We start from the raw sequence: 12,690 nt of genomic DNA on the forward strand, positions 1-12,690 counted from the left end.
AATCAATTTTTAAGTTTTCCATCTTTTTGCATCAGGTCACTCCCATGCTAAAGTCTGGCATAAAATATTCTGCTGTTAAATTATAATTATTGATGCATTAATGTGTTTATCACTTTAATGTTGCAGCTGGTAAAACAGGTTTCTATATAACACCCATATATCTTTTCTGACCCATATTTAATGAGTGATAAAGATGACAGATGTTTTTCTCAGATGAAGGAGGCTGTAATTAAATCTCATCAGCAGACATCGATCCCTGATCATTATTAGAGATATATTACACCGGACTGGTTTCAAACGGAGCTAAATGCTGATGAGAAACTTAATTCAAATATAAAACACTTCAGTCTAAATATTAATTTTCTCACCGTTTTCATCAGCAGACGTTTTTCCACAGCGAGTCAGGAGACAGAGACAGGCGACAGGAAGCAGCTTCATAGTTGTTGAAGTGTGAAGATGAAACATCACTTTACCGTCACTGTAACGGCTCTAACGGACATTTAACGGCTGCTGGCTGCTTCCGCTCACAGCCTTCACAATAAAACACCCGGTTACACTCAGGATGACCTCATCACATCCGGACACCAACTGACACAAATATTAAATAAAATTGATTCAATGAATGATGTTATCAAATTACAAAAACAAATATTATTAATAATAATAGTAATAATCAGCCCAGATTACATTCTTAAAAAATTGAATTAGAGAAAATTTACATGGCCAGGGATTACTTGATAACATTCAATAAAGTCTTTAAAATATGGCAGTTTCAAAATAATAAACCTTTTTAATTGATACTAAGTACTATTAACTCAAGAAAAACACTTCTAAACTACTGGCCTTTGTTTAAAATCAAACTTAACATCAAACTTCTAAATTTGAATTAAAATTATATTATATTTAGTTTTATATATTATTAATTAAATACACATTAACACCAGAGTTTTGGTGTTTAGTTGATAAATGTTGTTTGTGATTAACTAAGTTTTTAGAATATTTTTTTTCTAATTAATTAATTTAGTTAATTTTTTTCAGGATAAAACGAGACACATTTCAGGGTTTAGAGCATACAACAATGCAATTAAAACTAAATTATTATTTTAGATTCACATTAAACTCAGTGGATTTTATCTATTCATTTAAAAAACGGCCATGTAATTTGTGTTCAGTAACTGAAATTATTCTCACAGGTCAAAGCTGCTTATTCTTATATACTGCAGTAAAACTTCTAATAATTACCCCTGAAATGTGTTCGAGTAAAATACAAAACACGATTTACAATATACATTGGTTCTTTTTTTTTTATTGAAAAGTTTGTATATAAATGGTGAAATCACATGAAAACCTCATCAGTGAACAACATAAACAAACCTGAAAACCTGTTAGCATTAGCTGGGTGTACCTAATAAACTGGATACTGAGTGACTTTAGCTTCAAAATGTTCACATTAGTTTTCCTTCAGTTCAGTGAAGTCTCATGTTTCTGTTAATGTCTTGCTCACTTTGAAAAAGTAGAAAATTGATGCAAAAAAATGATTACAAAATGAAAATAAAGGAATAAAAGCAACAAAGTACAAAAAGTCATCCTTTTCCTGAACATTATTCATTCATTTCATTTTAAGCTGCACAAGAGTGGAGCTCAGTCACTTTAAACACACTTTATATCAGAAATCAACACAAACTAACAGAATTAATAATCAATAATCAGTTCTATCAGCATTAAAAAACACTTCCTGTCTTCTGCTAAATAAAACTACAGTAACAACTCGTGAGATAATTATCCGCTGACAGAAACCTGAACACTATCATGTACTTTATACCCTGTGTGTAACCTGAAACTCATTTTATCTCCAACTTTTAAACCAGGGGCGTATTACAGAAAGCAAACTCTAACTTAAAAAGCAAACTCTAAGATGGGAAACTGAAACTTGTCAGTTCCAGAACAGCTGATCGGAGTTCATGCAAGTGACTCTGACAATGTTCAGCCTGAGTTACGCTCGTTAACGATCACAATGAAGCCATCATCAATGGAGCACAGATACTATGATTCACCATGGCAACAGGTCCATCAAAGGCACAGCCTCCATTTGAATCCAGCAGTTAGAGATATCTGAGTGCATGTAGATAACCTATAGGCAGTGTGGACTGTTTGTATCTAAAAAAAAAAAAAAAAAGGTTAACATACTCAGAGTACTCAGAGTTTTCAGAAAACATGCTTTCTGGAACAGGCCCCTGGTCTTTAATTGCCTGAAATAAACAAGGACGAGCCAAAATGTCCTCACAGTCAGACAGGAAGTCTGAATCTCAGAATTTAAGCAAATTAAACTTCATTTCTAAAAAAGTTGGGACCCTGTCTGAATCACAAATAGCACAGAATAAAATGTTAATCTGTCTTTACATATATTCATCTGAAAACTGTAAAAATATATATATTATAAAAGGTATATTTTACAGGGAAACTGATAAACTTTTGTTTTTGTAAATATAAACTCTGAATTCTGAATTTGATGCATGTTTTGGAATCAGGGTTGTGGATGTACAATAGTAGAAATACTTCAGCTGCAAACTTTAAAGCACAAGTAAAGCCAGTTCATTTTATGGACCAGGTTTCAGATCAGACTGATTGGGACCTTGACCATAAAGCGGGTTACACCTCTCGCTCAGCATGTTGGTGAACCTGCAGGAAGAAACACAACAACAGTTACATTCAAGAAAATCACAGCTGACCTGAGCCCTGTACTATACAGGATATAGTTGGGAGTGTCATTTGACTCAACTACCAAGAAAAAAAACGGTGGTGTTCCACCCACTTCTATGGAACATGAATTATTATTACAGCTAAATGAAATATGGTTTCTGTAACAAGTGTGAATTGATGATTTAATCTATTTATTTAACCACGTCATGCACTCTCAGTGACTACTGTTGATGTCTAACCTGACAGCTGCACACTTACAAGTACACTGAAAGCTGATATAGCAAACAAATTATATTTAGGTGTTAAACTGTCCCATAATGAAGGATACATCCAAATATATTTTGTTTTTGGGCCACTTCAAAAATAAATATTTTAAAGCCCATTAGGGATAAACAGACTAACAATAGACATTTTATAAACAGTTTCCTATTAGCTGTAATACCTGCAGTTTAAAACAGTCATCAGCATATCAGGATAACAGATAAAATAGCTGTCAGGACTCTGAACATCAGACACAAAGAAAGAAGCTGCTGTTGACTGTTCATCATTAACATGTTGATACAAAGCTGTGTTTAAACTTACCTTTTCGCTGAGTAAAGCTAGAAGGACCACAATAAAAGAACGCCGACAACTGAACCAACAACCAACACAATGGACTCTGAAACAGAAGACAAAAGTTTCAGTGACTCTCAGAATGAAACTGTAAATCATAAACAGCAGGTTGAACATCACAGTCGACACAAAGAGAACTAAAGGAGTTCATGCTCCTGAAACAGAAACCAGTTTCAGATGCAAGCAGCAGTGGGATGAATCTTACAGGACCAGAGATCAGCTCAGAGGCTGGTTCTGGTTCTGGTCCTGGTTCTGGTCTCAGTAGTGAGGAGGGGGATGTTGCAGCTTGTGTGTTCTCTAACTGAGTCGAGGCTACGATAGACTCTGGATTACGTCTTCTAAACAAATCTTTATTTTATGATTGTTTCGGTTTTATCCAATACTAAAACTTTTGTTAAGAGGAAATATTTCACATCAGACTAAACATGCAGCTTTGTTACTTTCACTGAGCAGTAAAATTTTAATTTTGAGGTACATTTATCGTAATACTTCTATTTCAGGGGAAATATTGTACTTACATGCAATATATGTGACAAAATTATAAAATATGAAACTTTCCAATAACACTTTTGCTACTTTAAATACATTTAGTTGATTCTTCTATCATTTAATTTAATTGGCCTTTTGAATGCAGGACATTAACTTATACTGAAGTATTTTAACACTGTGCTTTTGCTACTACAGTTAACGTTCTGAGCATTCAAACATTTCAGTTTAAATAGAGATGTAACTTTCAGAATGAATGCTTTTAATCCAGGAAATATTCTTGTTTTTAATATCTTTCTGTGTGTAAATGAGCCTTTACACTTGGATCGCTCGGCTCGCAGCTGTGTGATGGCCGGTGTTTTGTTCAGGACCAAAGGAAGCAGCTCGAGAGGAAGCTGAAGCTGCAACACTGGAGTCCAAACAACCAGCCGTCCTGAACAGACAGGATTTAAACAGGCAGTGCACTGATATGTGATGAAGTAAAGACCAGTCCATCAAAAATCAGGACTCACCTGACCGTTTGTGTGGTCTGGCTCCTAAAAGATAAAACAAAACATATTGGAGTGAGTGTGAAACACCATCAACTTGGAAGAAAGGTAATACTTAAAAATATTAAACTTGTTTCTCAAATCCTCTAATAAACAGATTTTTCCCCCCGATCTGAATCTGTTTTGAGAGAAAAAAAGTCTGTTCTGAACAGGCAGGTCTTGAAGAAGAACTGCTCTCTTACATTTTGATGTAGAGATCAATTGGGATGTCCCAATCAGATCTCATCAGTATCAGAACGATCATGACTCTAAGCCTGATCCTTTGTTTTACTTCAGCTGACACACAGTCGTTAACAGAGGGCAAGCAGCTGACAAGTGCAGAATGGAAATATTATAAGTTAAGGAACAATAGCAGTCCAACGCCTTGTTGTAATGTCTGTAATGTGAACATTTGAACGCCATTTTTTCTTAATGCACTGCAGAGCTATTTAAATGTCAAGCATATACATTGGATTAATTGAAAAAATCAAGAGGAAGATTCTCACCATTGACAGGCGCATAGGTGTTATCAGATTCAATCTGATGGCAGATTTCATGTTGTGTGGCAACGCAGCTGAAGTAGTCAGTCCTGGTCACTGTGATATGGAGGGTAACATCATAGCGTGTGACATTGGTTTCTTTTATTTCTTTGACCTGTGGCTCTTCAGCAGTCAGATTATTTCCAGCGCTGTCTTTCCACTGGAGTTCTGGTTTTGGATAAGCACCTCGAACAACACACTGCAGCAACAACCCATCCTCTGTTGGACGAAGTATTCTGATGATTGGTTGTGGAGATGCTCCTGTAAAAACAGTATGAAACATGACTCAAAGAAAATATACAGTGTTTTTCATATATTTTTATTTTATTTTATTTACCCCCTGAATAAAGAAAACTAGAAAACACACCCTAACTGTGTTTAAAACAGACATAAAACAATTTTGAATAATAATTTGGTAACTGATCACATAAAGGAAATATTTGTTTGGACACTTACATTTCTCCTAAACTTTTTGTTTAAGAAAAGTTGCCTTGGAATTAAATTGTGAACCTCTTTTATCTGAGATATTGAAAATATATTCTATAAGATTAAAGGATTTTATAAAACACTTGTTATTCAATACAATACATTGCATCCTTAAAAGTATAAAATAATATCACAAAATGATCTGTGTAAATGTTGCAGAACAGGGCAAAGCTTGTCTCACTACAAACCACTTTCTGATTGTTCATGATGTAATGTTTAAAACATTCAATCTGCTGTTTTGAAGAAGTTCTTCTGGACTTTATAGAGATGGATCAACAGTTGTGTAAGTATTTTTTTCTCCTGTTGGAGGTAAATTAATGGAATTTGGTTCCTTTGTTTCAGCTGGGAAATATATTACTGATATGATCAAACATGAGTTTGCTTGTAAACATTTAAAACGTCTATTTTGTTGATTTCATTTTGGTAAATGTCTCCAGTTTTTCTTCCGTTTGACACCAACAGACAGGTAGAGAGGGACGTCATCAAAATGAGGACTCACCTGGTTTTTTTCTGACTTTTAATGTTATAAAGCGCGGAGGTTGCAGGCGACCCAATATTTACAGTAAAACAGAATCAATAAATATACTACACATTTTCATGCTGACTGTAGAAGTCAGTATAGCCATTTTATACCTCGTTTCAAACCTTAAAACTTTGTTTTTTCAACGGATTTAACAATCTAACTTTAGGATTTACGACATAAAAACCGTCGAGTATTACTTTACGGCAGTAAGCAGTTAGCATCTTAGCTGCTATCCTGTCTAGCCGCAGTTAAAATGTATTTATAGGTCAAAAAACAGACATTTATAGACAAATGGGGGCTCGTTTTAAACAACAAAAGCCCACCGATTAGATTTACCTCGTTTAAGTTCAGCGGAATTTAAAAAATATCGTGAATAAAAGTCGATTGTGTCCCTCGTGTAGTTTTTGCGCCGCTCGTCAAACTTCCAAATCAAATTATTATCAGTTGATTTAAAGTTTTGACAAAATATTTGACCAATCAGGTTCAGTATTTCTGACATCAGGAAACGCCCCGGAACTAAATAAACCAATCCGCATCTTTCTGCTAACTAAAGTGACGTCACTACCGGACTTTTATCTCAATCAACCAATCAGAGGAGAGCATCGCTCCGTGAGTTCCACGTGTATGTTATTGACATCTGCTGTCAGCCCATGCTGAGTGAGCACCGTGAAACCACGGTGAGTTTGTAGCCAATTAAATCACCTGCCTGATCATATGTGGAAGTTAATGTAGCTGGCTTCCTGTGGTAGTGGGACACCCACAGAACAGAGAAACTTTATTTATATGTTTATTGAGGCCTGATTCAATGATTATAAATATATAAATCGGTATTTAAGTCTTAGAAACATCTTTTTATAGACAGATTTAACACTTATGGACATTTTCTCAGAATTATAAAGAGATTTATTATCATCATTTGGTAACTTTAGAAAAGTTGTAGAGAGCTCTGGAGTCCTCTGCTTGAGATGCTCTGTACTGCACTTTCTAAAATATCTCCGAGATACTTCTGTCAATTAAACTAAAATTTGGTACAGACATTAAAGACAAGCTGAGGGAGAGATCCTGTGAATTTCAGCCTGATGGCCTTTATTATGACTGACTTACTGTATTCAAAATATGAAATAAAAGGAAAAGAACAAGAAAGTTTCTATTTTTTCCCATAAAGTCCTTCAACACATTGCCAGTGTTATGGCTATCAAGCAAGACCAACACTCTAAGCATAAAATGCTGAGAGAGTTTACTTTAAAGTGATGCTTTGAACATGTATCAGTCTCTCATGGTTTAAGAATTATAAATATTAAAGGTTGGTGCATATAAAGAAGAATACATGCATGTATTTATGATAAGCCTCAAGAGGTTAAGATGCACTCTGAAAGACAAAAGAAAACAGAATTATGTCAGAGTGATTGGCAGATAAGTAGTCCTGTTTATTGTAAAGATTTATTTAGTGAATACAGCTAAAAAAGAAGCCACTGTTTCAGATCAAACTTTATTTCAACATTTATAGAGGAGACTGGTTGTGTCGGTCCTGGATGCAGTCAAAGAGTCAGAAAACAGATCTGGCAGGGTCTCCTCGCTGTGAGAGGGTCCTCGACACGCTGATCCTGAGCAACACAACATCTCCTCTGATCAAACACGTCGTGATAATGACCCAAATTCTGTCCCACATTAGAGGACGGTTTGAGGACAACTTAACGTGAGCCTGTCTGGGGCTCTTGAACCAGCCTCGTCTGTAAATGAGGAGGAGTCTTTATAACTGTTTTATAAAAGTACTCACTGACAATAAGTTCAATCTGGAATCTCTGAGGTGGCTGCAGACGAGGAAAATCACAGGTGTAGATTCCACCGTCAGTCAACTTTGTGTTTCTGATGGTTATGGAGGCGTTTCCGTGTTTCAGCTCTTCTGGAAAATGAGAGACTCGACCTTTGAACTCCTCACTCTGACCGGCACGTCCATTGTTGTAATGGATGCCTGCATCGTAGAAGAACACCTCCTTCCTAGGTTCACCTTTCTGAGCAACTTTCTTCCAGTCAAACAGCTTGGACTCGATGTTCTCCTTGGTGGTGAGGGAACAGTTTAAAATAACATCATCATCTTCTTTCCCCACCACTTTGACTTCTGGTCCTGGAAGATTAAAAAAACACATTTTAATTAGTACATTTACATGTAGAGCTACCAGGATAGAAAATGGCTGTCTTTGTACTTCTTTGTTGAATCTGAACTAACCCTTTACCCACGGGAGGGCTGGCACTCTCGGCCGACTTTTTTGAATATTTGCATAATGGATTCCCTAAACAGTGTGTGAGCTGCATAAATCGGGTCGGGACTGGAAAGCTGACACTCTTGTGATGGAGTAAATGGTAAATGAAGTGCACTTATATAGCGCTTTTATCCATATCGCTTTACACTACAGACTGCATTCATTCACCCATTCACACACACATTCATACTGGTGGCCGAGGCTACCAGGGCACACTGGTGCCACCTGCCACCATTGGGAATTCATTCACACACTGATGAACGCAGCATCGGTGGGCCTTTTGGGGTTCAGTATCTTGCCCAAGGATACTTCGACATGTTGTCTGCCACGGTCAGGGATCGAACCACCAACCTTCAGACCAGAAGGCGACCGTTCTTTTCGTTCTTTTCGTTCTTTTCATTCTTTTTGTTCTTTTCGTTCTTTTCATCATGTCTTTCAGTGAAACTTGAGCTCAGTGTATGAAAATAAACTGCTGTGACCTCTAGGATAATCACAGCCTCATGAAACTTTACAGCCACAAACTAGAGACCTAGAGCATTCAGAGGATGGATGGCACAACACAATGAACAATGAACACAACACAAGGGCTCACCATACAATTGCCAAAATTACAGAAATCTACAAATTCACAGCATGCTGTTTCCAAAATTACTGTTTTTGTTAATGGAGTCTGGTGACTTTAAATAGAGAATAGATGGCGGCTTTTGTTCCCCCATATAGTCATAAACAGGGCTATCTAACAGCAAGGTAAAGTGGTGAAAATAATCTAAATATAACGTACACTTGAACTGATATGTATCTTTTCAGGTGGCTCATATAGATTAGCTGCTGCCCCGTCTACAGCAGTACTTCCTCCAAACTGAAGGGCGTGCCCACCGCCATCTACTCAGTAATAAAGTGACTGAGTACCTCATTCAATCCCACTTAAAACATAAAAATCTGCCATTGTTCAACTGAGCGGTTGGAAGAGTTACAGTTTCAATTTTCCATGTTACCGTGTTAGATTCCTACTATGACTTTTATTTCCCTACACCTGCTAGCAAACAACACTGCTCCAACGAAGCCAAATACAGTTAACTGTTATCATTCATCAGACAGTAAAGTCTCCTCACCCACACACAGGAAACATAACCACACAAACAGGAGAGAGAGAGAGAGAGAGAGAGAGAGAGACAGAGAGACAGAGAGAGAGAGAGAGCTTTCAGCCCCTTACCTTAACTTTAAATACAGTGCATGTCAGATGTACAGTCAGATGTTAGATGGTCAGATGTTACTGAGCTATTAAAAAAAATGTTTTGTGACAACATTTTCCAGAAGAATGACAAATAAAGCCCAACAAAGCCAGCCATCGACCACTGAGGCCAACAAGGTGATTTACAGGGACAGAGAGTTTGAAAATGATCTGAATGTACCGGATACAGTTTAGAGTCACAGTCAACTGTATCTGAAGACAGAGCAGCTGGAGGAAAAAAAGGAACTAAACACCAAGAAAACTGTTGATTTCAGTTTGTGGTTTCTCTGAAACTGTGATGCAGAAATTGTTTAATATCAGGCTCCCACTGACTGTGATATTATACATATAAATGAAGAGAAAATATGCAGAAAGACAAATCGAATTAGAGTCTGAGACATAAATTATTGCAGCAGCTAAAATATTAGAATAAAATCTAAAAATATAATAAAAAAAATAAAAGGAAAATAAAATTTAATAAAATGGAAATTAAAATTAAATAATGAGAAATAGTAAAATATAAAGGTTAAACATATAAATGCATTTATGTAAGCAGAATTTTACTGCTGCCAAGGTAGGGTTAATTTAATTACTTAATATACTGTTATGTGCTTTATTTTTATAATAATAGTTTAACATTGATCATGTTTTTCATGTAAAATCTTAAACTGAAAAGTATAAAAATAAAATAAACATATTAGCCTCTAAAATGTAGTGAAGTAGAAGTAAAAAGTTACATCAAATGTAAATACTCAAGTTAAGTACAAGTATCTCTAAATTAAGTGCAGTACTTGAGTAAATGTACTTAGTTACATTCTATCAATATCCCTACATCTAAAAAAACAAGGTTCAGTTCAGGATGTGGTCTGAAGAGATTCTCTAAATAATATGGTGCACACACACACACACACGCACAGATATCTGCAGCAGTGAGGACGCCACACCTATAAATTTATTAACCCCCACAATGTTTTGCATCTCCTGAACTAAGTACAGATTAAATAAAAAAGCACAGAAACGGACAGATTTAACACTTAGGGACATTTTCTCAGTATCATAAAGAGATTTATTATCATCATTTGGTAACTTTGGAAAAGTTTTAGAGAGCTCTCGAGTCCTCTGCTGGAGATGCTCTATACTGCACTTTCTAAAATATCTCAGAGACACAACTGTCAATCAAACGAAGATTTGGTACAGACATTAAAGACGAGCTGAGGGAGATATCCTGTGAATTTCAGCCTGATGGCCTTAATAATGACTGACTTACTGTATTTAAAATATGAAATAAAAGGAAAGGACAAGAACATTTCTATTTTTCCCCATAACGTCCTTCAACACATTGTAAGTGTTATAGCTAACAAGTAAGACTAACACACTACATGCAATGCTGAGAGAGTTTACTTTACAGTGATACTTTCAACATATATCACTCCCTCATGGTTTTGGAATTATAAACATATTTAAATTGGTGCATATGAAGGGGCATAAATGTTTGTATTTATGATAAGCATTTAATCATTTAACATTGATCATGTTTTTCATGTTAAATCTTTAACTGAAAAGTATAAAAATAATATACAAATATTTGCCACTAAAATGTAGTGAAGTAGAAGTATAAAGTTACATAAAATGTAAATACTCAAGTTAAGTACAAGTATCTCTAAATTGTACTTAAATGCAGTACCTGAGTAAATGTACTTAGTTACATTCTATCAATGTCTCTACATCTAAAAAAAACAAGGTTCAGTTCAGGATGTGGTCTGAAGAGTTTCTCTGAAATAATATGGTGCACAAACACACACACGCACACACACGACAGGGTGTGTTGCGCGCGCGCACACACACACACACACACACACACACACACACACACACACACACACACACAGATATCTGCAGCAGTGAGGACGCCACACCTATAAACTTATTAACCCCACAAGGTTTTGCATCTCCTGAACAAAGTACAGATGAAATAAAAAAGCACAGAAACGGCCCTATCAAAGTCACCAGTGACTCCTGCTCTCTTCTGATGCCCACTCCCTCCACATCCTCGTTTTACTTGACCTCAGTGCTTCCTTTAACACCATCAACCATCCATCCTCCTCACACGCTTTGAGTTCTGAACCTATTCTGATTCTGTTTAAACAGTTTCTTGCTTCTTTTTTTATGTAAAGAGTATTTGAGTAGCTTTAAAAGCACTTTACAAATAAACTGTATTGGTTCATTTTCATTTATAAAGTCTTGATAGGCATCATGCCACCATACCTCAGAACTTTACTAAACTGGTCACAGAGTAATTATCCCACACGCTCTGGTGATTGATTAGTGCTCAATGTAACCCAGACAAATACTGAATTTGGAAAAACTGCTTTCAGTTTTTCTGCTGCATCTACCTGGAACATCTTACAACATTCACTCAAACTCAAAACAATTATAACAAATGGCCAGTTTAAAACTATGATAACCGATAACAACTCTGCCTTTCACTGTAACTGTTTTAATGTTTTTCAAGTGTTTTGTCTGTGTTGTTTGTTCTTTCATTATGTTTTCTCTGTGCTCTCGACATCATTGTAAAGAGAGGTTGCCCTCAATGATTCCTCGAGAAATAAATAAATTATAAATAAAATAAAATAAAAAAATATTATTATTATTATTATTACAGCTGTAATCAATCAGAATGATGATGTAATCATTCAATCAATACTATTGATCCATGCTCATTATCAGCAGCCTAGTTATTAATCAGCTTCACTGCATGTCGACAGATTCTTCAGCCTTTTTAAATTAAACAAAGTTACAAAATGCAGTAAAATATAAATTTTCTGACCGTTTGCATCAGCAGAGTTTTTTCCAGACAGAGTCAGGAGACAGAGACACGCGACTGGAAGCAGCTTCATGGCTCTCGAAGTCGTCTGAGGGACTAAACATCGGTTTAACGTCACAGCATCTCTTTATATCTCAGCTGGAGCTCCTCCTCGCTGCCTGGTTGGCTGATTTGAAACACTTAGTTTCTGAAGTCTTCATCAAGCCAGATACTGGAGAGAAGGGAGATGGTGCATCACAAGCCTCGCCATGCTGTGAAACCGTCAACACTTCCTGTCTCCTCAGTGGGCGGGGTCACCTCTCCCGCCACTCGTTTGGAAGTATTGAAAACGTCAAGAATCATTTATTTTAGTTTCTTTTGCTTACATTTAAGCAACTAACAGACTTACAGTCACATTTAGCAATATAAAAACTAGTTAGTTAGGACTCTTGTAAACGTTCTGGATGCAGCAGCGAATGCTATATGTTCTCACTTTGGGAGAATCTCTATCCTAATGCTGTT

General features: G+C 36.2%; 2 protein-coding genes across 6 annotated transcripts in view; both read right to left on the bottom strand.

Annotated features, from left to right (window-relative positions):
• Positions 1-554, bottom strand: part of LOC131968298 (butyrophilin-like protein 2) — a 28,490-nt gene extending 27,936 nt beyond the window's left edge. For 3 of the 5 annotated variants that reach the window (XM_059329114.1, XM_059329113.1, XM_059329112.1), the window contains exon 1: positions 369-554. In XM_059329114.1, the coding sequence (XP_059185097.1) occupies positions 369-465 (97 nt within the window). In that variant the 5' untranslated portion in view covers positions 466-554. The remainder of the gene's footprint in view (positions 1-368) is intronic. The other 2 variants (XM_059329115.1, XM_059329116.1) reach the window with 2 other exon arrangements.
• The window catches only part of LOC131968300 (butyrophilin-like protein 2), a 71,348-nt gene that overhangs the window by 14,118 nt on the left and 44,540 nt on the right, over positions 1-12,690 (bottom strand). The window lies entirely within an intron of this gene.

Source organism: Centropristis striata, chromosome 3, assembly GCF_030273125.1.
Source record: "Centropristis striata isolate RG_2023a ecotype Rhode Island chromosome 3, C.striata_1.0, whole genome shotgun sequence".
Taxonomy (NCBI): domain Eukaryota; kingdom Metazoa; phylum Chordata; class Actinopteri; order Perciformes; family Serranidae; genus Centropristis; species Centropristis striata.